Source organism: Mastigoproctus giganteus, chromosome 9 (genome assembly GCF_048544385.1).
Source record: "Mastigoproctus giganteus isolate SK-2022 chromosome 9, ASM4854438v1, whole genome shotgun sequence".
NCBI classification, from domain to species: domain Eukaryota; kingdom Metazoa; phylum Arthropoda; class Arachnida; order Uropygi; family Thelyphonidae; genus Mastigoproctus; species Mastigoproctus giganteus.
In genome coordinates, this window is record NC_143583.1 from 227,583,798 (window position 1) to 227,611,738 (window position 27,941).

General features: G+C 41.5%; 1 protein-coding gene across 1 annotated transcript in view; it reads left to right on the forward strand.

The window, feature by feature from the left end:
• The first annotated feature begins 1,433 nt into the window (after nt 1-1,433).
• The window catches only part of LOC150081154 (uncharacterized), a 58,696-nt gene continuing 32,188 nt past the window's right edge, over nt 1,434-27,941 (forward strand). The window contains exons 1-2 of the mRNA XM_090380949.1: nt 1,434-1,512; nt 19,080-20,378. Of these exons, the coding sequence (XP_090237075.1) occupies nt 1,434-1,512; nt 19,080-20,378 (1,378 nt within the window). The remainder of the gene's footprint in view (nt 1,513-19,079; nt 20,379-27,941) is intronic.

Sequence of the window (27,941 nt, forward strand, 5' to 3'; positions counted from 1 at the left end):
CTAATGAAAGTCCTTAACTAAAAGAAGATAATGAAAAATATAGTTTATTAAATGATTTCAGACAAATTTAAGCTTTTCAAAGATTTCAAGAAGATGAAGAAAGATGGATTCGTTTGTTGGATAATTAAACCATGGGCAATGCAAAAATCATACTGACCGTGATAGAAGGAGTTGGATCGAAATACGAATAAGAAGAGACTGGCTGAAAATATATATAAGAAGAGACTGGCTGGACAATATATTCAACAGTCAAAAATATATGATGTTTATAAAAAAAGAGTGAAGGGATTGTGTTGCACGACGTCACATTTCATCATCTAAACATATGAAAAAACTGATTTTATGGAAGTGAATGCACACCTGTTTTACGCAAAAATAAAATTCTTAAGACGTACGGTGTTTTTAAATTGAATGTGTGGTCGCTTTGTTTATTTGCGGGATAGAAACCCCGATTTTGAGGCATTTGAAGCGTGAACCATCGTCCGACGAACTACGCTGTTGTACGTATAACGCCCATACAAGCCCCTCTCGTTTACGAACCGAGGTTTTTCCCCCACAACGGAGTTGAAAAGCGCCGAAAGAAATGCCGCTTAATCGTACAAGTTTCCCCTTGCAAAGATTACACCACAAAGAAAAACGTCCACTTTTAAGCGAACTGCCATTGTCTTTCGACGAGTGCATCGTCAATAATAATAATAATGAAGTGTCATTACAACGAAGGGGGGTCCAGTGTGATCGCGTCAGCTGATAGCGTGCAAATTACGGGAAGCGCGTTGTGTCACAATTCCGGAAGTCTGTAATTTTTGTTTCGTCGCGAAACACGAAGTGGCATCTTGTTCTCATTTCGTCTAATCCCGATCACTTTTTATTTTTATTCGCAGCACCTGTGCGTTTCGTTTTTATGCGAAGTTCACCGGTTTTGTCGATGCCATAGCTCGAGGCGAAGGACGCTTCGTAAAGTGGCAAAGTAAGGCCCGATGTCATCGACCGGAGAAAGTAGCACCGCCACAGAAATATACCTACGGCAGTACCGTGCGAGCACACGTGTACGAACAAGACCCACTGTGGCTCTCCGAGACGATCCCCCACCTACCGGAAAGAGTCTGTTTCGACGGAGGATAGCCATGACCCCCCTCGAAGTCACCCCGTTTAACTCGACAGGCCGAGGTGTGGGAGTAGCGACCATTTTGACGCCGTGTCAGACAGCTGACCTCGTAGGCGCCTGACCGACATTGACCTCCGGCAAGGTTGGCTGATCAGTAGAGCTCACGTGATCTGACTGTAGTAAAAAGCGTAAGGAATATGTGTTCGCAAGTACACCCGGCAGGTCTATGAAATTTCCTACACTCGGTGTCTCGGTTCTGGGAGGAACTAATCGAGTGCAAACTGGTCCTACGAACGAATCTTGCGCTTGGACAAAAAAAGAAGACACAATGAAGCGTTTTGTGAGCCTCGTTCTGCTCTTGCTAAGTGTGCCACGCTCAAGGGGTCACGACATAAGTCTCCGAAGAGGTAAGTACGCATTTTCATTACGGCCTAGACGAATTCTCATTTTTGTTAAATTCCAACGGCTACGAAGAGACGCACTATTTTAGGCTTCTTTTCAACCGATCCCCAAAAATATGTTTTTAAAATTTTCCCCGGGGAAGGTGGAAAGGGCGTACACATGCCTCCGCAAGTTCAGTTGGATTTGAATTACCGAAAACACAAACGGAACATTTTTATACCGCTTATTTAGAAAAAGACGGAAATCTTTTGTATACCCCCCCCCCCGTCACTCGACATCGGGAACCTCAAACTGCTTCGCTAACGCGGCATCGTTCGCAATTAAAAATCGAAGTAAGTTTAATTTTAAAAATGAAATAAATAAAAACGAAAGTTCTCTCGGTGGTTACCGATTGTATTCAATATTAAGCGGTTCGATTTTTTAATCCCCTTCGGCACTAGGGAGCCATAAAAACACTCCACTGAGAAAATGTACAACTGCAACCCATCGATTTTTTGAGAATAAGACAAAGTTTCGCTTAAGATACCGAGCTCACTATAAAAAGAACAAGCGGACAAAGAACAAAAGAACAATAAATCTTAAAAACAGAAATTATAAAAACAAAAATTTAGGGCATCTCAATAAACGAAAGCGCCGATGACATTAAACAGTTATAAAATTCGCAAAAATTACTAAAAATAAAAATGAAGGAAGCAAAACATTCTCTCGTAAATTCTTAAAAAAAAAAAAAAAGAGAGAGAGAGACTGAGAACTGACTGAAATATAAACACAAAATACGCAGAGGAACGTATTTTGTGTTTGTATTGCCATTTTATTGCCTCAGAAACTCTTTTTAAACGACTTCTTTGTTTCAGGAGTCATTGCGTCGCTCAATTTTTCATATTTAAACTATAAATATAAAGTATATATTAAGTGCAATTGCATCATTAATACACAGCCATTTCTGAATAAACAGAATATTTGTAAGGCAGAATCGTTTTAAGTTGTATCTCATATTGTGAACGAGTTGCCATGATATTGCACTACTCCGAATAAGTAACGCTTCACATAAGGAAAAGACTAATGTTACTTATTCTCAGATGGATACCACCACCCAGACGGCACCGTTTCAGGGCTATTTTGTATATGTGTGGGATAATAACTCGACTATCCACTTGTCCCTATTAGACTTAGAAAAGCAAAAAAAGGTAGAGGGAAATTAATAGTGGGAGTGGAAGAGGAAAAGAAACGGTCTCTCCCTGGTGCCGTTTCAGGGCTTTTTGGCCCTTCTTCAGTGGGTGGGTAGGTACCCGAGCAATGATGGCAAAACTGTAATGAAGTATAACTCCACAATATGAGAGATGCCTGATGGTGTATGATGTGTTTAGATTAAGATGCATTTAGGGCTAAAGCCTCAAGCTGCGAGCAAATTTAAACTATGTATACAGGGTGTCTCAAAAATATTGGTACAAACGTTTAGGGGAGGTAGGTAACATCTAAAGGAATGTGACTCGCATAGGAAAGCATAACCGGAAACGTCACCGTAAGTCGGTACACGGCGCTGTTCATCAGTTCGCGAGAGGAAAAATTTCTGGTTTACTCATTCAAGCAGTAGTCGCCGCACGAAGAGCATGCATCAATATACGAACTGTGAGCTGGCAGACATGCACCTAGTGTACGGATTAGCAGAGGGCCCACACGGTGTGCGCCCCCATGTGGCACAACATCGCTTCGCAATAAATGTGTGGGCAGGTATGGTCGGTGACTGCTTAGTCGGCCCATACCTGTTACCATCCCGCATGAACTCCGCTAAATATCGGATCTTTCTTGAACAAGTTCTACCAGGGTTACTTGACGATGTTCAGGCAAATGTGAGACGCAACATTTGGTTTCAACGTGACGGAGCGCCTGCCGATTATGGAAGGTGCGTTCGTGACCATTTGAACAGGCGTTTTGGGCGTCGATGGGTTGGCCGTGGTGCACCCGTTGCTTTCCCCCCATGCTCACGTGATTTATCGAGCCTTGATTTCTTTCTGTGTATGAATCTCAAATCTATCGTGTATGAATTGCCTGTGGAGACGGAAATGGATCTCGTGGCGAGACTCGTCTGCGCTGCTGCTACTGTCAAAGAAACTCCAGGTGTGTTCGACCGTGTCCGCCAATCCATGCTGCGTCGGTGTCACGCATGCATCGCGTCTCATGGTGGAACCTTCGAGCATCTGTTGTAACATCATGAAATGCATCCATCTCGTACTCCATTGTTAATATTATGTCAAATAATTGTTTGCCCCTAATTAGTGTCTTCTGTCGTTTCGGCTTCTTCTTGTGCCTCTGCTACTACTTTCCCGTGACGTTTCCGGTTATGGGTTCCTATACGATTCGCATTCCTTTAGATGATACCTACCTCCCCTAAACGTTTGTACCAATATTTTTGAGACACCCTGTATATATTAAGTGCAATAGCACTATTGCACTTAATATATACATAGTCTAAATTTGCTCGCAGCTTGAGGCTTCAGCTCTAAATGCATCTTACTATAAATATAATTAACAAAAGGTACGTCCATTAATTGTATATCATAAAGAATACACATTTTACAACGTAGCATTTTATTTCTTGTTGTTACATATTTTGTAAACATATCGTCAAAAAAAGTATTAAACTTGGATAATTTATCAAAAATTTCGCGACCTACAAGTTGACAAACGCTGGCAATTTGCGACAGAAAACACAAACATTATCGGCGTCGTAAGATACGAAGCTAGGAACTTTCTGGAAGAATGGAACAAAGAGGGAGGGAAAAAACAAGAACGAAAGGGAGACACTCTGATGGATGCGAACAGACGAGTTTCAGAGAAATCTTTGCCGGGAAACATAAGCGTAAGGAATACTCTGTTTATTCTTCGGTAAGCGGATGAACTGAAATATCAGCCACTTAGGCCGAATATAACTTGATAAAAGAATTTGGTTAATCATTGTGCAAATCCGTTCTGCACCAAACAGCGTGCGTAGACAGATTGGTGGTGGTATTTATGAGATACCAAAATCGAAGACAGCCAACTCTAAGAGATGTGAGGGACAGCCTAAGAGGATCTACATCAAAAAGAGAGGACACGATGTCGATATCCATCTATGAAAAAAAACTGGTGAGAAATTTCGCAACAAAAAAATGCAAAAAACCTTTACCAATGGCATCTAAACGCCTTTGTACAATATATACATATATATAACAACTTTGAAACAGACTTTCAGAAACGGAATAATCTATACTGTATACTGCGCAACGAACTTGATTAAAAAGAAGCAGAGCAGATAATATTATCTGCACAGAGCAAGATGTATTTAGCGGCTGGCAGAAAGTGGTTTCGTTGTAGAAGTATTTGAAGAGGACTATAGCATTTCTCAATATGATGTGTAAATGGGGTTGCCTGAGAAGAACGTATGTTTATTTTGGAACGCTCCCTTGTATCAAAATCATTTTTTCAATGCCAAGTGAAGCTCGATAATAAACATCCACAACGACCGGTACCAAAATGGACAAACGCTGGTCGCATTCGCAGCATTGCAAATGTAGAGTTGAATCAAGCATACTAAAACAGGAGAATGCACGTCTACACGAAGAAGGTGGACGCTTCCAGCACATCCAGTAACCCTTTTAATTATATTCCATATTCGTTTTAATACTTTGTGATAGAACAAAATTTTATTAAAAATTGTGCTCCCTACATGTAAACGCCGTACTTCCCCCAAATACTGTTGGCTTTGAAGAAATAATCCTTCTTCAAACTCGCTCATACGTCATTTCCTTCAACCGACAAACAGGACCTGCGTGTTTTAATAAATGGTACAGATGATACGATGCGAAGAAGTGAATATTCGTGTAACCGAAGAAGGGATCGTAGCGGTGTCATAAGCAAAAACACCACACGAAACAGATCCATTCCGTATCCTTATTTGAAAGAACATCATTTATCAAAGGAAAGACACGGATCTGTGTTCACATTCCAGGGACCACGCCTTACAATTCCCAATGGGTTTTCATTCAAGTTTGGCAGCGTGAAGTTTCTTTGTCGTCACGAAAGTGGGCTACTGGGTAAGGGGACGCAAGGACCTGCTGACAAAGGATAAGTCTCGAGTGTTTCGCACACTTCGTTGCAATTCTTTGCTCAACTTTTTGTCACAAAATCAAATACGTGCCGCTCTACAAATGCAGTCGGTTATGTTCAAACGAGGGATGAGCAGTTTTGTAGGTAAAAATGAGAAGAATCGGGATGTCGCTTTTGTTGGCGCTTCCATCATAATGTGAACAAGTGCTTCCCACTGACCTATTTGAATTTATTGGTCACAGTGAATGTTACCTGTACACAAAGGAGAATTAATGTCACAAATGTTTTCGTCTATCCAACAATCGGATTTTTCGGTCTATCCAATTTTCGGATTTTTCTGAGTTACTGCACGCGAAGCAATTTTTCTTTAGTAAAACGTAGCTAACGACTGCGAGGAACTGTCTGCAAAATTTCCTGAGTGCCAGCGAGGCTGACACTTTTATGTTGCCGGTAAGTTCCCCACCCCAGATTTTCATTTATCATCCATATTTTCATTTTCTTTCATCACCGTGGTACAAATATTGCCTTTAACTGAATTTTAGATTGGATGTTTTAATGGAGCTGGATGCAGTCCGAGAGACGAGCCGACCCGTCTCTCAGACTGCAAAGGAGTATATCTAAATGCACAACGCATCAGATCCAGTCACGTATGCATGGCAGAAGAACCCTTCTCAACTAAAAACAAGCAGCTGCGGGTACATGGCCACGGGAGTACTGACACCGGACATCCGATTGGTCGCCCGTTTCGACAAATCGCAGTTCCAGCTACTCTACAATGACAGTAAAGCCACGGTATGTTCGAAGAGGGATCGGCGCGTTTAATTTGAATGTGGCTCGAGCCCAAAATATAGAATATCGATCGCTAAATATAGAATAACGATAATATCCGTGTCAAATTGATTAACTGAAAACCCCCAGCACAGTTCATTTTATTAGGTTTTTTTTTTTTTTTTTTTTTTTTTTTTTAATAGCAATAGCAGCAGGAATCAGTGGACAGTCATCCATATGTCTAATGCAAGTTGGTGGTAGAAATGTAATGTGTAGGAAGGGATTTCGTGGCACGCGTTACATCCTCGGATGTCGGTGCATCGCCTGAATGCCACACTGCCTATTTGAAAACTGTTGTCGACCAGGTGTACCCCTTCGCGCTTACCGCTGCCACTGCTAACGGCTACCTCTAGAAAGATAATGCGCCATGTGACACAGCATGGATCATTCGTCGATGGTTTCAGAAGAATGAGGATGACGACCAAACTCATCGACCTGCTCGGCCTTCAACCAGACAGATTGAGCAACTGTGCGATGAGGTGGAACGAGTTGTTCGCGGAAGTTATATGCTGCCGAATCGAGTGCAATGCGGAGAGCGGTCAGTGTGCATGTGCTAACATCCCCATGGATTCAATCACTGGTAACACCAGACCGGCCTCCCCGTGGCTGGTACTGGTAACGTCGAGCCCCACTAGAGCCCCTCGGCTAACAGGCCGGATGAACAATGGGCACTACATAGTATACATCCCACACACACTTTTAAATTTCTGGCTCGACCGATACAGAGAACATATGCGGAGATGGGAGAAATCCCAGGAACCGTTAGACCCTCAATATACCAAATCCCCATGGAATGCTTTCAGCAACTCGTGTCACTGTCCTAATGACTTCAGGCACTTCTGAGAGCTGAAGGAGGCGCCACTATCTATTAGATCAGTATACCTGTTAACACGTCCACTAAGTGTACACTTGCCATCAAGAAAAATTACCGGTAACTAAATTTTAAACGTTCCAGCAACCTCGACTGCACGTTAGTCATGTACACACATCACGCCAGTGTAAGTCACATCCGGCCTGCTCGAGAAGAGAAAAAAAGCGATCATTTTTTGCTTCTCAGATGTCTGTTGTTGATGTTCCTATATCCACCATATATCCGTACCTGCTTGTTTTTAGCTGGCAAGAGTGAAACCAGTTATGTCTTTGTGCGTCTATAAAGCGGACAATGAGTTGGACCACATTGGCGACACGATCCAGAGCATTTCAATAGGTTGCACTATTATTTCACCGATTATAGCTTTCGTAAAAAGGGCTGATCTTTTGACCCTGCGTACAAAACGTAATTTCACACTGATTTTCGAAAATATCCTTTTCGATTGTCGGAATTGCTTCTTATCGCGCACTGCCGTGTTCCTCTTATTTTATTTATTTTGTGATGAAACCACAAAAATCGTGTACGATTTTCAATAGCGAGAATGAAAATCTGCAAACCTAAATGCTTTTTTGCTACAGAAAATATTTCTGAAGCAGAAAAAAAAAAAAAAAAAAAACAGTGGCTCATAGAAGTTCAGAAATATATATATATATATATATATATATATATTTTTTTTTTTTTTTTTTTTTTATGGATAGCACATTTAAACATTGCCCTGCGCAATTTTCTCCAATTTATACAATTAGTGCAGACACTGGTTGTACAACGAAAAAGAAATAAATAATAAATAAACAGTAAATTGTTTTGTACAGAATAGAAAAAACAAACTTGTTTTAGCACCGATGTCGAAAAACAGGAGAAAACCATATCAGACTGTTCAAGCTAATACATAACTCATTAGCACAGTGGAAGCACAAGAAGAGCCTCCATGGATTTCGAAAAAGCGAAGAGGCTAGTTTTGAAAAGTGTTTTTGCTGCTTTCAGTAGTGGTACTGAATCCAGAAGAGATAAATAGTCCAAGGATCCCTAGAAAAATTAAGACGTCGCATTGCTGGTTTATAATTATGCCGCTTCGAATGACAGAAAATTTAGATGAACGCTCTACATTCAGAAAGATCCCTTCCCTGCTAAATACTCCAGACTGCAAGAATTCTACCATTATCTCGTTAACCAATGGCTTGAAACGCAGCGAACTCATTGGAGACATGGAACTGCCAGTCCACGCTCCACAGAACAAACATTGCAGTGCAAGGATGGAATCAGATCCTTCATATCCAAGGAGGATATAATTCCATGTTTGGTCTCCACAACGAAGCTACCCCCACTCCCACATTTCTTCCGTCATGTAATACGATTGACGTCTTTTGAGGTTATGATGGCCACCATCATGACCAGATCCAATCCTCAATACATTTCGAGGGTGCAGTTCTAAAACAGAGGCTTATCGATAGGTTTCAGAATCACCATCTAGAGGCCGCCGACCTGTTCGCAAGCCGGCGGCCACTAGATGGCCCTTCGAAAAGCCTATTGATAACTCTCTAAGAGGCGACCGGATCAGCTAGTGTCTAAACTCGCTGCCTCTACTCTGCCAAATAGAGATTGGAGGTAGTCCGAGCAGTGTGTATGCAAGGAGCATTGTCGAGGCAACGTCATGTCAAGGAGTTAGGTTTATTCTGGCTGCGTGTAAGCCATATCCAAAAATTTCATTACTTCACACAACATGTCCTACCCTCTACTTTTGCTTATCTACTGGATTCATCATGAATAATCAAGCAATTGGAACAAACTTACTGGTGGAAAGATCTTCCTCATTCATTTCACCAATATACGTGGTCTTCGTTAGTTCCAATTTCAGTAATGTCCATTTTCACCTACAGTCTGCAAAGCCCCACTTACATTTCCTGACAGTCTCAATTATCGATTGCCTCAGCAACAACTCATCTCAGTTGTCCGAATTATTCGCTCTGTGATTCCTTACATTTCAAAAGCGGTACTTGAGCATATATCGGCTCTGATATTCCCCGCCAAAGACTTTGACGGGGAATGTCCGAGCCTAATTTGGAATCTCCTCTTTTTGATCGTCTCTGGCTTATAATCTCTCTATCCCATTCTTTCAACTTCATAAATAAATAAATAAATTTTCTGTTTATACTTCGGGACGACTACACGGTCAGAGGAGTTCAAAAGATACATAGAATACGAGAAACAGTACAGTATTCTGCAATCACCGCCTTAAATCCCGGTCATTCAAAGCACATGTGCTTATGCACCCTCTCGCGTGACCACTCGGCTACGGCGGCATCTATTGATCTCCCAGTTCCACCAATCACTTGCCGGGTGGAAAATACCCGAGTTCGAGTCCAGTCGATGACGGAAGGAATTTTTATGGGCCTTTTTCACAATGGCTGACTTAGTCAGTCTCGTGCGAGGGTAGCATGGTTTTTTCCTCCCTGAAACTAGGGGTTTTCGTCCAGCAAACAGAAAATCGACCTTAGAACACACGCAATTTACAGACAGTATACACGGAGCAATATGGCCTTAGTTGCCGATGCTCCTAAAAACCAATTACAACAATTAATCACTTGGAACTCTTTGACTTCCGTTCTTTGAAGCCCCAGTCCAACTTTCCTACAACGAGGTAATTTTATTTGGTGATTTTTTATGTTCACAACTCTAGTTGGCTTCCGGTTTCTAGTCACAAGGACCCCAGCTAGTCTAGATGCTGAGACGTGTAATATAATGACTTCGCACAGATTGTTTTTTACCTAACAGAAAATCACATACCACATACCTAGGAAAGACTATTTTAAGAAATAGTCTTTCTTAGGTGGAAAGACTATTTTAAGAGTTATTAAATGAGGGAACCCCTACAGCATTATGCGAGGATGGAGAGACGAATGAAAGAGTAGTGGACGGCATAAGCAAGAAAGAAGTGGAAAGCGCACTCAGAAAAATGAAGAGGGGGGAAAGCAGTAGGTGTTGATCAGATACCAGTAGAGGTATGGAGAAGTCTGGGATAAGAAGGGATCGATATCCTATGGGACTTTATGGAAAAACTGTGGCAGCAGGAGACGATACCCGATGATTGGAGGGAAAGTATACTTGTGCCAATCTATAAAGGAAAGGGTGATGTGCAGGAATGTGGGAACTACAGGGGAATAAAGTTAATGTCTCATTCGATGAAGATCTGGGAAAGAATTGTGGAAGGAAGAATAAGGCAGGAGACGGAAACAGGAAAGGAACAGTTTGGTTTCATGCTGGGAAGAGGAACAACGGATGCGGTCTTTGCTTTAAGGCAGGTGATGAAAAGATACAGGGAGATGCAAGTAGGGTTGCATATGTTGTTCATAGACCTGGAAAAAGCATATGATAGAGTGCCCAGACAAGAGGTATGGAGATGCCTGAGGGAGAAGGGTACATCAGAAAAGTACGTAAGGCTTGTGAAGAATATGTACGAGGGAGCGGTGACTCAAATTAAGAGCAGTGTAGGTATGACTGAGGGGTTCTCTGTAGAAGTTGGACTGCACCAGGGATCAGCTCTCAGCCCATATCTGTTTGATCTGGTAATGGATGTGTTGGTGAGAGAAGTGAAGAGTAGAGCACCATGGAGTATGCTGTTCGCGGATGATATCGTACTGGGCGAACCATCCCAAGGAAAGGTAGAGAAGAAATTTGAGGAATGGAGGAAAGCGTTGGAAGAGAGAGGCATGAGGAAAAGTAAAACCAGTTGCGAAATTTGAGTATCTGGGATCGAACGTTGAGAGGGATGGAGGATTGAGTGCAGAAATACAGCACAGAGTGCAATGTGGATAGTTGAACTGGAGAAAAATGGTGTGCTGTGTGATAAGAAAGTAAATTGTAGAATGAAGGGAAGAGTGTATAAAACTGTGGTCAGACTCGCATTGATGTACGGTGCTGAGACATGGGCGATTACAAGGGCCCAGGAGAAGAAGAAGAAGATGGAAGTGGCGGAGATGAAGATGCTAAGATGGATGTGTGGTGTGACGAGGAAGGACAGGATAAGAAACGATTACATCAGAGGTACGGTTAAGGTGGGCCTCTGAGTAAAAAAAATGCAGGAATCTAGGTTGAGGTGGCTTGGACATGTGGAACGAAGAAGTGAGGAGTATGTGGGGAAGAGGTGTGAAAAGTTGGAGGTGATAGGGAAGAGGGAAGACCTAAGCTGAGATGGAAGGACAAGGTGGCAGAGGATTTAAAAGAGAGAGGATGGAGGAGATAGGACGCCCAGGATTGGAGGAAAAGAATTAAGGACGGAAATGCCGACCCCATATAAACGTTGGAAGAAGGCGAAGATAAAGTAGAAGAAGAAGATACCTAACATCCTCGATCTTCTTATCACCAAAAACCCATCAATGTACACGGTCACTTTGATGGGTTTTTGTCGTCGCCTAGTCACCTCAGTCACAATTTGGTCTCTCTCTCTCTCTCTCTCTCTCTCTCTCTCTCTCTCTCACGTGTTATTTGGCAAGAATGCGAAATAGGATGATCTGCAAGATTTCTATTCTTCTTTTCCTTAGTTCGATTGTTGTTTTACATCTTCTGGTCGTAATGTTTGCACAGATCTTGTCAATGAGATTATTCTTAAAGAAATAAAATAGGAATGAAATCCTTGATTTCGCAATATTCCTTAAAATCTCTTCTCTTACCTAAACTTTGGCTTTTCACAAAATGTGCTACGGCTGTTCAAGATAGCACGTTGCACATCGCAATTGGCTTGCATCCAAACTCCAGGTTCATTTTCTACCCACTAAAACTCGCAACCATTGTAATGAAGTTATCAATCAATCCAAACTCTACTTTGAACAGGCTGAGAGCAGAAAACTTGCTCCTTGTCTAAGCTTGCGAGTAGTCAAGAATTCTGGTCTCTTGCCAAACTATTGGCTACAACTGCTGTTCATCCATACCCACACCTCTGTTTAAACTGGATGGTTCTATTGAATTGTTACAAAGTATCAGTTCACTTCATCAGCCATTTCCGGCAGGATTTCTACGGACCTTCCACTTCAACTTCCAATCATTAACAGGCTCATTTTATCTACTCTTTTTTGTATTCACGTATGAGAATTCCTCCCCGTTCTTAGTTCACTTTACCAGTACCTTCTTGTAATCGCTCGTTTTGCTCCATCAGTGGTTTTCTTATATATGCTCTTATAATAGGCCGCCGTAGCCTAGTGGTCAGGCGCGCGGGTGCATAAGTACACGTGCCTTGAGTGACCGGGGTTCAAGCCTGTGACTGCTGAATACGGTGCTGTTTCTTGTATTCTGTATATCTTGTGAACTCCTCTGACCGTTTGGTCGTCCCGGAGTATAAACAGAAAATTTATTTATTTTATTTATAATGGTCTTACAAATCGGACATGTGATTGGCTTTACGGAAGGTCGTTTCACACCATTGACTTTACATCCGTGTTATTTTGATCTGATTTTGGGAATGTTCTTGCCACCTTCAAGCTGTTTTTCATTAGAAGCATTAACGAGGAAGATTCTGCATTCACTGAGGGAGATTTTGCAGCTTGTCGTACCGGCTTCTTTTTCCTGGGGAGTCTCAGGAAGAGAGTCATTTCCCTTTTCTGGTTATGCTACATTGAGAGGCTGGATGGCTAGAATTATGTGACTAATTACTAAAATTGGTAGTGTCTTCAGTCATACGCTCGATAAGCAGTGTCACTCGGTCATTATAGTCACTGCATATAGGAATTCGTCTGTTTGAAAAAGGTCGTCGATCTCTCTGGATCTATTTTATTCATTAGATTAATTGTAATTTATGGGAATATCGTTATCATTAAGGAGGCATGAATGCTACTATGAATTCAGGTTGGGTCTACCCTACGTCATTCCTGGGTTCAGTTCATTATTCCCTTAAGGGAGCAGACTTAAATTCGACTGAACATGTGTGAACGCCCAAGGACGTTCCACACACGTTCAATAGGATTTAATTCTGTTGATCGTGGTGGCCACGGCAGTCGTTGAATATTTTCGGTTTCAAGGTATTCCTCCACCATTTCAGCTCTACGTGCAGTGGCGTTGTCGAGCATGGAAAAAAAAAGAAGAAGAAATCTGGACAGACTGTAGCCCCTAAAATGTCGCACACAGGGTTCGAGATCTGTTCTCGGTAACTCTGCGCAGTTACGGTACCCCTATCAAAAGCATGAAGAGGGGTGCGGCCGTTGGTCATTATTCCGCCCCACACAAGAACACTGCTTACACCACAAGTGTCTCTTTCTCTGATGTTGGAGGAATGGTACTGCGTTGCTTGTTGTCTCTAGACGAAATAACGTATAGAACGTGTTTGTAGGCTAAAGCGGGACTCATCGGAAAACAGAACTGTACCCCATTTGTCAGGGCTACAAACCGCATGTTCATGGAACTAGTTTCGACGAGCCGTGCGGAAGTTTTGGGTTAATGGGATTTTTTTGTACTTTGTTGCGGCCTCTAGGGTTTCCCCTATACGCCAGGGGTTAATGGGATACAAACCACTGGCTTCCTTGCGTTGAGTCCACTTGAATTGAGCCTTCTTAACACAGTCCTGTTGGACATTTTTTCACCAATGGCCGCAACTGCAAGAGACAATTGATGACAGGACATCGTAGGGTGCCGTCTTGCTGTTAGAGCCAGGTAACAGTCTGTTCTGGTTGACAAAGCCCTCGGGCGACCTTGGAAAGCTCTTCTTGTAATGGTTCTATCTCTTCAAACTGCTTCCATAGTGCCGTGACGATACTGCGTGACATACATTAAGCCAACGTGCCACCTCCGCCTGCGACTGCCCGGCTTCAAGTCGTCCAACGGCCCGCCATCTCAAAAAATCATCTAAACCAGTGCTTCTCAAACCATCTGTGGTGAAGGACCAGTTCCTTTTATTTCCAATCCGTCGCGGACCGGTACTTTTATAAAATACAATCGTCGCGGACCGGTAACAAACAGTTCGAGGAACGGCACCGGACCGCGGACCACACTTTGAGTAGCACTGATCTAAACGACGATGATTTGCCATCCTAAGTGCTGAAGATGTGGCTATCCCACTGAGCAAGCTAAGGAATGAAGTCATGTTGTCTCAACCGTGTTTTTATAGGTACGAATAATTTGCATAATGTGCGGCTCTGTCAGGTAGTAGATCGTTTTCTGTTGGCTACTCGGAATTTGCACGCCAGGATGCCTATTATACCAAATAGTCGCCTTCGGTGACACTCTTCACAATAAAATGTTCGTGAAAAACATTTTTTTTCTGTTAATTTTGTCGAGCAATGTATTATCCATCATCGTGGCAAGGTTATAAAGGTCATGTTACATAGATAAAGATCCATTATATACAATTAGAAACTTGGAATAGAAATACGTAGAAAACAGCGCGGAAAAGTTCACTCGAAAATTTTATTCTCATGTCCGCACATTAACGACAGTTCAGATTCACATCGCCAGCAGACAGTTGTTTTTACTCGAAGACATTTGCTTCCCGTTCAGATGAGAGATCCACTCCGTGAGGAGTGCCAGCGTTTCTTGTCCATCACCAATTTCTTTAGATCTATTTCCTTACCACGCCCCTTTGGAATAACTGCCTTCATTCACTTGTCTCCGATGTACATCCAGATTGTTCCACATAACATTTGGGTAGAGAACGGTCAAATGAGTTGGTCAAACTTGCGATTCCACTCATTTGAAATCTGTTCTTTTTACATTTTGTAGATAAACAAACAAACTTTACGCTGGAGATATAATTTTGTATATCCTCTCCTAATGCTGTTATTTGAGCCTTTGTAATCGAATTGCCTGAATTATTTCTTCTTATTTAATTACTTACATTTTATTAAGTAAAATGGTAGGGTCCTTTCATTTATTAATCGATAACTAGCCATCAGGTAAATGATGGTGAAAAAAGGCTGGAGGCATCTGCGTAGGAAATCAAAATAGATGCCAACTGCTGAGTCGGAATGATAAATTACGGGCATTGACAACAGGCAGTTTCACAACCCAACCTTGACAATGACCTTTCATCACTACTGCCATCAAATCGGGTCCCGTTTATAGTGGCTTCCTCATTCTACGATAGTGGGTGGATCGACCTGAAAGCCGCTTTAAACCAGAATTCCAGTTTAGCAACCTGTGACTCATCCATCTCTCTCTCTCTCTCTCTCTCTCTCTCTCTCTCTCTCTCTCTCTCTCTCTCGCCGCCGGCCACCCTGCATAGCTAACAGAATACAAGTGTCATTCACTCACGCGTCATCGGGAGAAACCCGTGGGAGTTGTGAGGTTACCAGTAGTGCCACTAGCCGTTTAACAGGAGGTGGCGCCTTCTGTGGGTTGCTGAATGAAACTACATTTCCGGTATGCAAGCATCGGAGTAGCAGCGAGGAAGGAAAACAGTAGTTCTGAATTAATGAGTTATTTGGAAGGAGGGATGGAAGTGGAAATAAAGCGCTAACTTCCTACACACAGGAGACCCATAAAAGTTTGCGAAAGTGTTTTACACAGTTATAATAAGTGCCAGAACTGGGCTGGAACGTCGTTTCGTTTCATAAGTTTACTTTTTTAAAATTACGCCCAAAGGATTTCGTTGATAAACTTCTCGGTAAAAATTTTAGGTCAGACCTCACCAATTATAAGTTCGAGAACATGCCTATTTAATCGTGGCATACCTAATATAATGATTTCTTTCAAGAACTTATTTTGCAATTTAAAGCATCTTTTTTGTTCATAGGAATTATTGTATCCTTTTAAAATGTACAGCGTACTTTTGGAAATGAGTAAAATTTATTATTATTATTGTTGCGCTTATATTATTTATCCCTGATTGGGAGATTCCCCTCCGTGACGGGTACTGCTACCAAGTACACAGGGTGGTTGTTATGTCTGCAGTTACTGTTCGTCGAAGAACTCTCTGACTCTCCCACAGGTGTTCAGGATTGCGACTTTCTGGAGTTCCTTGTAGGTGTTCTCTGAGATACCTATTGCTGCTAGGCTCTTATGTAGGGGTCTTTGGCACTATACCGGTGGTTGTGTCAACACGACACGATGATAGGGATGGTCGTTACTTGTTGCATATGCCACATCTCTTTGACCTCCTGTCTTAGGTTCGTGTACTTCCTGATTTTTTGCTCATGGGTTTCTAGAGGCTGCCAGTGTTGGGCACTGCTATGTCAATCAGATAGGTAGCCTTTTCCTTCTTGTCAACAAGGATTATGTCCGGTCTGTTGTGCGGGATTGTCTTGTCCGATATTACGTTGCGGTACCAGTACAGCTTGTGGGTTCGGGTCTCTAGTACTGCCCGGGGTTCGTACTTGTAATACTGTACACTTTCCTTGATCAACTGGGTATTTCCTTGCTAGCTTCTGATGTATTATCCTGGCTGCCTGGTCGTGTCTACGAGTGTACTCAGTCTGGGTGATCACCTTGCATCCCGCAGTGATGTGTTGGATCGTTTCTGAGGCCAGATGGCATCGTCGACATGTGTCGTCGAACACTCCGGGCTCCTTGGCGATGTATTTTCTATAGTTTCTGGAGTTAATTACCTTTCTTGGCTGGCGAGCACGAATCCTTCAGTCTCGGGGAAGAGCGTGCCGCTCATGAACCATGCATTTATTTAATTTGTTCTTCACGCGCTCTTGTCTTGAGATCCCACTCTAGCGCAGCCGATTTATTTACTTATTTTATTATTTTATATCTATTTTTTTTTTTTCACGCGCTCTGCTTCGAGTTCCCACTCTAGTGCAGCCAATTTATTTTTTTATTTTATTTTATTATTTTTATTTCTATTTTTATTTTTTATTTTATTATTTTTATTTCTATTTTTATTTTTTATTTTATTATTTTTATTCCTATTTTTTTTATTACATATATATATATTTTTTTTTTTTTTTTCACGCGCTCTGCCTTGAGTTCCCACTCTAGCGCAGCCAGTTTATTTAAATTGTTTTTTTTTTTCTTCTTCTTCTTCTTATTTCTTTATTTTTGATTATTATTATTTTTTTATTATTTTTTTTTATCATTATTATTTAATATATATATATTTTTTTTTATTAATTAATTTATTATTATTTTACTTTTTTTTTTCCTAACTGCACCACGGGTGGGTTTTTTTTTTTTTTTTTTTTGGGCTCTTCTGTCTTTATCTCCTCCCTCTGGAATGGGCCCCCAGAGAAATCTGTTCCACCTTCTGGCAACACTAGGTGGGTCAGAGTCTCTCTTGAGACAGTACGTGTTTTTCTGGGACTGGCCCATCTTCCCGTGGTGTGGACGAGTACCCAGAATCATCTGTCCAGGCGACTGATGCTTCTGGGTAGCCAAGTGGCCAGAACATAACAACAGAACACATACATAATACACATAAACGTACGTCACACACATATCTGGCCCATTTGTAGTGATACTGTTCTTCACAGAGACACAAGGCGGAGTTGAACAAACGTTCTAGGTGCCGCCCTTACATATACACATGTCCACATGTCCACATGTCATGAACCATGCATTGAAAGCCATTTAATCTATGTGATCTTGTTGGAGGTTTAGTGTCTGCCATGGAGCCTCTTCTTTGTCCATCTTTTTAGCTTCGTTTGTGCCGTCTGGGCGGAGATCACTCCTCGCTTAGGTAACGGGGTATGTCGCTTGTCTATATTCCTTATGTCTTGGTAGAATGCTGCTGTGTTTTTATAAAAGTAATCCTCCAGGTTAGTTATCGCTGTTTTCTGTTGCTCGTTGAGGTCCATCAGGTCCCTCCATCCCTCCTTCCGAGCTATTGTCAGTCTCTCCACGGGTGACTTAGGGTGGTGTAGGTGGCTCTTGATCACCATTATTATTGTATTATAATAATTATTATTAGTAGTAGTACATGCATAAACCGATTGTGCCTTCGGAGTTAGTACAGTGGCTATGATCGCTTTTCTTCCGCACAACGTGGTAAACGCCTAAGTCCAGTCAAGAAGAAGAAGAAAACTATTGGCTTTCTAACTCACCGCGTGGTAAATCACTCGCGGTAGAGTTAGTTGGCAGCGGGCGAAGATGCCGGTAAACGAATATTCATCCAGAAAAAAAACAGACAACTCGACTATAAGCATATACCCAGTTTTCAGACGACAATAACCTGAATTTGAATCTTTTTTTTTTTTCATCCACAAATTCCATAAGATGTTCCATATATATAGATGTCTTGGAAACTTTACAGCCTCCGAATCCGTTTAGCAACAAGTCCTACAGTGTCGTGGGCTCGGTGCTACAACGTTTTAGGACTTTGTGCTGACCGGATTCACCTAGCTACACTGAAAGACTTGTCTGAGTTCAAACTCGGTGTGCTCTGCTCCAAGTGGCATTTCACTTGATACTCAACGAGATGCATTCCGCATGTCAGTTTATATCCATGCTCTACTACAACCTGCCTAAATCTTAGCATAATAGATATTTTATACCTCGTGTGATTATCCAGTGATGTCCTATTATTCTTATAATAGTATATACATTAGAATATGTGTGTTGGTATGGGTTAAGAATTATTATAAGTTTAGTATACTTTTAATTTTTAGTATCGATAAATATACAAGTAGTCAATGTGAGATTTTTTTAGATCTGGCGTTTTTTGTGCAAATTGTTTACAGATTTTATTTATATCAAATATACAAATACATTGTAACATCCATTTTCTGTTTTCAATGACGAGCTCTTCATTTTATAACTGTAATTTCTCACGCTTTCCTCATTTTTTGTCAAAAGAATCGCTGATTTCTCACTTGATTTGCTGATTTTCATCTCGCTCTCTAACAGTTGTTTCTAATTTATTTGCAGAGTTTCTCCCAGAAAATTCGACAGAAGCATTTCCAGTGTGTCCCGGAGAATGTGTTCACGCGATTACTGCCATTCTTTGTGACCATGTCGTAGAAGAACTTGAATGTGGTGCTACCTACCTCCGCTGCTGTGTATCGCGTGATTTTAATTTTGGCACCGTTGTAGAAACCTCTCCACCTCTGGCGAGTGATTTTGAGATCGACAAGGACTCAACTTCAATAACCGAATCTTCTGTTCCTACATCTAACAACGATATTACGACTGAGCTTCCACCGACTTCATTTCCAACATCTACCTCAGGCACAGTTACAATTTCACCTCTTTCGAACGATTCTCTTTTTAGTTCTGACGTAGAAGAAATGCCGACCCCATGTTCAGGAATTTGTGTTTCAGCACCTTATGACCGGTACTGTGGCAGAATTATTCAAGGTGCGGTGTGCGCAGAAAAGGAAGATAAATGTTGCTCAAAAGACACTCCTGATGAAGTGCCCCCCTTAACGTCCCAACAGACGCTCGTCTCTGATCTTCCTTTTTTCACAACCGAAATGCCGGTCACAGTGTCGCCGGGTCCTCCCTGTCCAGGAAGTTGCGTGGCCACCTTGTTCACTTTCCTCTGTGATGAAGTAGCCCCAGATTTTTACTGTGCCAATGAAGGAAGCTGTTGTGTGAACCGCAGTCCAACTGAAACACCATCGACGGAACCACCTATTGGCTTGTGTCCAGGAACATGTATTCCAACTTTCCTTAGTGGGATGTGTAATAAACCCTCAGAACTTATCTTACAGACTTCAGATTGTGAGAGTGATGCTATCTGTTGTTACACCAAGCAGCCAAAAGATGAAAATCCTAGTAGGCCTCAAGGGCCGTCAGGATTTTCAGGGCAAACACCACTTGGCTTGCCTCCATTACCAAATTCTGTTCCACCTACGGAAAGACCCCCAGTTATTCACGTGAAGCCTGCCGTTCTTCACCCACACATTCAGCCACATAATCCACTTGTTTCGTATCCCCCTCCACCTCCTCACCATCCTCTGGATCAAATTAATACCCTTCATCCCCTACCTACCTCAGTGGTGCAACATCACCCCATCGAATCTCCGGTCTGCACCGGTCCATGCATAGCACCCTTTCTTCGTTTCACCTGTTTCGGAACCAACGCAATTTATAATGGTTTTACGTGTCCCAAAGCAGGGTCTATTTGCTGCGCACCTCTACATGACATCGAGAGATATGAGCAGATATCCAGGCCCGTGGAGTCCGCCATTGATGAACCCAAACCATCTACTGCTTTGGCCAAAGGTAAGTCTCGGATGTGTATCGCACTGGAATAAATGCGAGCAAAAAATTGCCTTCTCTAAGTGTTCCCGAATATCCTACCTTCAGAAGGTGAGACATTTTTAGTCTTTCCTAGTCTTTTCTGATCAACTGACTCCTAGAATTAAAATTAATGTTTCTTAGATGCAACGCCATCATTATTTTTTAATTTTGTTCACCGTCTGAAATATTGTCTTCACTATCAAATGCTGTTCCACCTAATGAAATACCTCTTAAAGGTGTTATGAACCGACATAATTAAAGGGTTGTAATTCTCTATTAATACGTCGGTTTTTAAAAACCATCCTTCGTTCTTCTCTACTGAAGTTTCCTTTCAGAGGAAAATGCTTTAACAGTGATTTCCCCTCATTTTGTTTTAAAAATTATATTTTTATGTAGTTTTCTTATATGCACACCAGTACATTTGAAGAAAATGAATTTTTCTTCGAAGCATTCATAAGTTAAGGGTCCACCTTCAGCTTCATCGACAGCTGTGATCCATTTGGGTATACTTTTGAATAAGGTAAATAAGGTAGCTGACAGCTGTTTAACTTCTTCAAAGGAATCATCGGTTGTATACATCACGGTGGGTAAGTGAAGCGTGTACCGGGGGTTTCCCCATCTCCGCGTTGTATTCTTTGTAATTCATTGAGGTGGGTGCAGGATGTGGTATTCTAGCTCGTCCCAAAGGTCGAGTGAGAATTCTCTGCCAGCTAGACGAATTCTTTAAATTATTTTCCTTAAACCAGCTGCCTCAAGCCTGAATTGTTACTGCTTGAACAGCACGCGCTGGTGACACGCGAGAGCTATTTCTACGCGTGTATCACAACGTAAGTAGTATGAATTAAAAAATAAAAAAATGTAGAAGTGGCTGTAACGGCTTAGGAGCAATAAATATACGGTATTTATTGGACCGACCAACTTCGTTGTAATTTTAAGGAAATAAATGTAAAGGAAAGTTGAAGGGATGAATGGAGAAGAGACAAAGTCGGTTTTCTGGAGTTTGACAGTGAATGGATTCAGTCCAAATGTCAAGAGAGAGTCAGAGATTAGAAGTTAGGGAATGCTTAGTAGAGATATGCGATCTTGTCAAAAAAAAAAAAAAACTGTCATCGAAGATGAGAAAATGAGCAATAGATTCAACGTGAAAAATAATCGTATTTTCGGAATCATAAGGTGCACTTTTTTCCTGGAAAAGTTGCCTAAACTTCCCCTGCATCTTTGAGTCCGAGGGTATATTAGATGCAATATTTTTATCTCTAGCTGTGGCGAGATAAAGTATGGGTGGAACGTCGAGGTGACCATCTGTAAACGCAAGCGTGAGACTAGTTCAGTTCGCACTTAACATCTCAATTGAATCCAGGCCCGACGCTTGGGGTGCGCACGTGTGGCACTTGTCATAGGCGCTGCTAGATGCGCTACTGTATATATATATGCGTGTTAAGATACGATATGAATTAGGCGCCATGACTAGGTTTTGCCTCAGACCCCACAAACGCTAGCGCCGTTTCTGATCTCAATTCATTTTATAGCATTCATGCGTGGAGATTGGACCAAATGGATTGAGCCATAAAATCCTGATTCGAAAAATTGGTCGAAATCATGACCCACCAAATTCAAAACCAACCGGAAGAATAAAGCGACCAACAGTTTCGTAGGAGTGCAAATGATTCGATAGTTCGTGGGAGTTAGTGAAACACGAGAGAGAGAGAGAGAGATGCGGAATTAAAATGCCACTGGTGGCACTGAAGATGACGCCCTTTATGAGAACTGAGATTTCAGATATAAAATTAGTAATTAGGAGAAGTGAAAGCTTTGTTCTGAACTGACATTTCGTTGCGTAAATCCAGTGTGAATCTATAAAAGCAAAAAAAAAAAAAAAAAAAAAGAAACAATATTTCTGTTGTGAAACTTAGTTGCGTGTTATTGTCGAGAAAATGCTGTATGTACATAAATGCTTTTAAATATTATTTTTTTAAATATTTATGAACATTAGCGCGAGACTGCTATCAAAATTCGTAAAAAATGACTGAAAAAATTTATAAAGAATTAAAATTCGTCATTACTTATGTTTTTTTGGATTAGAATGCCAGAAAATTCCTTCAATTTCGCTCGTGCACGCCCATATCGTCTGACCACTTTTTAAATGGACTGGCCACCCAATTGCGCCGACTTTCGAAACTATAAATACAAAAGGATAATTATTTGAGGTTTCTTTAAGCAATGTGCGTCCTTAAGAGAAGCACAAATGCGCATAAAATATTTTTATCTTTAAAATTTGTAAATCTCCGAGGCTCTCAGTCCACAAAATGCATAAAACCATTAACGACAATAAAAATATAAAATAAACTGAAATGTTTGGTTAAGCACGATAGCTGGCCACTAAGCCTCGCGGCAAATAGACACCTCGTGCCATTTGGTACGTTGAGTTTCTCTACCGACGGCAGCTTCTACTGTCTACCACTTTCTCTCTCCTCCTAAAAACACTGAGAACAAATTTTCAAAAAAAAACTTCTAAAATCGGTAAGAAAACACGTGCCTTTTACGTTGTCTTCTTTAACGAACATCTCTCTATATGTACATTGTGTATATATATATATATATATATATATATATATATACACACACACACACACACACAGGGGCGTGTTGGGAGGGGGCAGAAGGGTAATATTCCCCCTTAACCATGCGTACAAGTTTTCCTAGGTCTATAAAAAAAAAAAAAAAAACCTGGTCGTCATGCCCCCTTGTGATGATACCTGGATACAAAGCGGTATACACACTCACAACACGAACAGAGCTTAGGCTACACCAGGCCGAAACTGATTCAGCGTGAGGTTGAAGCAATGTTGACAAGAAACTGACATATAGCCCAAACTTTAACCATGGCCTTTGCCATACCTGCAGGAATTCATTATTGATTCGTCTCCGCTCTGATGCTCTATACTGAGGGCCATAAACTACTCTGCCTTCTGGACTGGAAAGGCGACCAAATTACTCCATGGAAATATTCCTCCTAATGCAATACACCAAGCCTGCACAGCTCACCAACAGATCCATCGGAAAACTTACCAAATAAACCTTGGATCACCTCAGTAGACCCCGTACAAGCTTTTCGCTGCTAAGAGATTTGCACAGAAGGTCAAAATATCTGCGCTTAGTATAAAAGAGCTTAATTTAATTCTTAATTAATACAAAATCGTTACACCTTGTGTTCTGTTGAATTGCAGCATCGTCCGGCATACACATAACGAGAAAGCATATCGTGCTGGAAAACATCTAATGGAAGCAAGATTGACAATCACGAAAATACTTTCCCAAAACTGCAGTATCCACATCTGGTAGGCATGCCGATTTTATTGAAAAAATATAAGGAATGAACACCGCCCATTAAATAAATTAATTCAAACCAAAAACAGTTTTCTTCGGGACATTCCAGCCCCATATTAGCCATAAAAGCCATATTACCCAGATGACCTACATATCTTGCTGTTGTTGTTATTGGGTTTTAGGAGCATCGGCAACTAAGGCCATGTGGCTCCGTGTATATTGTCTGTAAATTGAGTGTGCTCAGAGGTAGATTTTCTGTTTGCTGGACGAAAAAACCCGTTTCCGGGAGAAAAAAGCCACGCTACCTTCGCCTGAGACCGACTAACTCAGCCACGTTGTGAAAAAGACCCATAAAAATTCCTCATACCATCGACGGGATTCGAACTTAGGTCTTGATGTGGGTGGACGGTGATTTTTACCTTTTACCAACTCTGCTATCCACGAAGGCACATGTGTTGCACACAACTTACGAGAGGAGTTTCCGAAAAGTAAGGTAACACTTTTTTTTCTTAATAATGATGAAAGGGAATGAGATGAAACGCGGTGGGCAGATAGACCAGTTAATAAGGTTCAAAAAGACCGCCAGTGCAGTGCAGTGTTGCGGTACTGTCGCCTCACAGCAGATTCCAGTTGCAAAATGGCGGCTACCGTGCGAGTGTGGTCCAAAACAGGTGTTCGCGAGGTTATTCGCTTTTTTCAAGAAAAAGGTCTTCACAAAGTGACATTCACCGTGAACTGGTTGCTATGTATGGCGAAAAGGTGATGACAAAGAAGTAGGTGTGTTTTTGGTGCAACGAATTAAAAAAAAAAAAGAAAAAAGAGGGCCGTGTTGACATCGACATCGGGCGGGCAGGCCTTCATCGAGCAAGACAAAAGACAACCTTTCGCTCATTAAGGGCATCGTTCTTGAAAAAAGGCGAGTGAAACTGCGTGAAATTGCACAAATAGCGAACATGAGTAAGTTGACTGTTCACGATGTCCTTGGCTTTCGAAAGGTGTGCTACCGCTGGGTACCCCGACAATTGTTAGAGGAGGACAAAGCAAAACGCATGGGGACGTGTCTGGAGAATCTGTTGCGATACAGCGACGAAGGAGAGGATTTTCTCGCTCTCATAGTCACAGCAGACAAAACGTGGATTCATCACTTTACCCCGGAGAGCAAACAAGGCTCCATGACTTGGAAACATCGACAATCTCCTGTGTGCAAAATATTAAAACCTGCTCCCAGTGTCCGAAAAGTCATGGCCACAGTGTTCTGGGATCGCCAAGGTGTTCTGTTGGTGGATTTCTTGCCGAAGGGAGGAACAATCAATGCACAGTTTTACTGTGCAATGTTGGAAAAACTGAAAGCCAACATTCGACACAAACGACCAGGACAAGCGGCGTGAATTTGTTGCACGACAACGCAACTCCACACACTGCCCACACCACTCGTCAGTGGTAGCGCCGTAATCGTTGGGAAACTCTGTAACATCCCCCCTACAGCCCAAACTTAGCGCCTTCAGACTTCCCATTTGTTGGGCCTTCTGAAAAAAACACCTTTTAGGAAAGCATTTCACCACGGATGAGGAAGTTCATCAGGCGGTGCGATGTTGGTTACTGCGTGTGGGCACGGACTTCTTCAGTACTGGTATTGATAAACTGATCCATCGTTGGGACAAGTGCATCAATAAAACTGGAGACTCTGTGGAGAAGCAGTGCATGTTCACTTATTTCTTGGTGCGTAATTTCAACTTCGTATTATTAAACATCATCGAGAGAAAAAATGTGTTGCCTTACTTTTCGGAAACCCCTCGTATTTACTGGCGAAAGTGTAAAGGTACTACTGAATTGACTGCGAAACATTTTTTGTGGACTGCACACGTTATCGATAGAAACAGAATATTGTCTGGTTTGTCTCGCAAATACAAGAACTTATTACACTCTCTCATATTGGACGTGACGCAAACATACCCGAGCTTCTCGTATTTCTAAAGACAAGCGCATCACTCATTACATCTGACTTCTCAAATTTGCATGGTTAAGGGGGGGCATATGCCCCCTGAACCTAACTGCGTAAAATATAACACTATTTTGCATTTTGAAAAAATTTACTTTTTTTCTCAGAAAAGGGTGTTTCTGAATCATCTAATGCTGATTTCAAAAATGACTTCGCTCGTTTCCATCACGTCGGGTTTCTTCACCAAAGAAAAAATTTGATTTTTCACAAATTTTTATTAATTTTGGCAGAATTTGTACACTGAAATTAACAAAATGCTTTTATATTTAAATACATGTTGAAAATACCGTTAACAAGGGCAGTGTGGTAAAAGGAACACTCACTTCTCATTTTAAAAATCGGTTTACGATGGTCACCAGATTGTTTTTTTTTTAATATTTTATTATTTTTTTTATTTTATTGCAGCTCCTTCTACTTTACAGTTCCTCTTCAGCATCCAGCAATAGTCAGCCATCATGATGACATTCCACCACCCCTGATACCTCATCTCAATGTTTTTAATGTGCTGGGGAAACCTCTCACCCTGTTCTTCCCTAACAGTTCCCTATATTTTCTGGGAAGCAGTCGATGTGGGGTTGTAAAAAACGTACCTTGATACTCATGTTACAGCCCAGCTTCTTCAAGTTTGCCAACATATTTTCGACTATATTCTTGTAGTCTGGATCTTTGTTATTCCCTTAGAATTTCTCAACAGACCTGAAGCAGATCCATACCTGTTTTTCTATTTCAGTCATAGTTCCCTCAAAATCTCGGTCTCCATCATTTTGCGAATTTGAGGTCAAACAAAAATAACTTGTTTTAGTTTCTCTTGGGTAATCGATGAGAATTCAGTACAAAGGTAGTGAAGCTAGGAGGTAAAGCTTTCAAAAACCGTTTCATCAAACCCAGTTTGATATGCACGGCTGAAAGGAGGATAGTTTTGGTGTCTACCAGTGGTTTATGTACTATATTCTTTGATCCAGGCAACAAATTGTCCTTCTTTGGCCAGACCTTGACATCCAAGTGCTTACTACTTGTCCAACTGTCCCACTCGCACAAAAAGCAAGCCATTCTTGTGTAGCCAGATTGCTGTCCAAGTAACTTGCATATAACTTTAAAGTCAACATAGACCAACCAACCATGTTCTTCATACTTAATATTTGTCAAAAATTTCTTCAAGTTCTCATATGTTTCTTTCAGATGCACAGAATGAGCTACTGGAATTGGCCCATATTTATTTCCATTGTAGATTAAGACACCTCAGAGGCTCCTCTTTGATAAATAAAAGTTTAAGGTTTTTTGCAGAACATTACTCCTCCTCAGAAAAGTAGGAGGACTAGTTCTCGTTCTCTGTGTTCTTGAGAAAAAAGTTCCATGTGCTAGAAGATTTTTTGACTTAAGTCTAAAACCAAGGAGTTCTGCATATTCCTTTAGTAGGTTTAAATCTCTTACCAGATCATTGAGTTCATGCTGCGAAAACAGTTGACGGCTGGACTCAATGTTCTCCGGGAGTGTAGACTTCAATTTTATCTTCAAAATCTTCACTTTCAGCATTCCCTTCTGCTACATTCTCCAATATAAGTGGATGACATTGAATCCGCAGATTATCTCCATGTGGGACTGGTCTAATGGTAGATTGAACATTAGGATATGGGTATGTGTATGTATGGGGATCTCCAAACCATTGTTCATCTCCACCTAGTGTCTCTGTGATGATTTACAGAACCTCTGTAAAACGGGCCTGACGTGTTGTGTAGATGTAGGTTCGTGTGTGTATGTTAGTCGTGTGTACGGCAGTGCACTATCGTATCCAGGTATCATCGTAAGGGGGTATTGACGACCAGGTTTTTGAGTGGTTTTTAGATAGACCTAGGAACACTTATATGCATGATTAAGGGGGGGCATATGCCCTTATGTGGTGTACACCACGCCTTGTGACCACCAGGAAGAGCCATCACCTGGATGACTGCTGCCCGGCGCCAGTTTCGGTCACGTGGAGCCTGGGCTGCGTCCCTGTCTCTTAGCATTAGCATTAGTAGGGCATATAATGCAAGAAAGCAAGCTTATACAGCATTGGCCAAACAAAAAAAAAAAAAAAAAAAAAAAACCCTTCCCATTTCACTGATCCACTCGTTCCAAATGTTTGTCTAGTTCTGCCTTGAATTTATTTAAGCCATCAACTTGCACAGCAACAGATGGAAGTTTGTTCCAGCAATCAACCATACGCTGGCTAAAGGCAA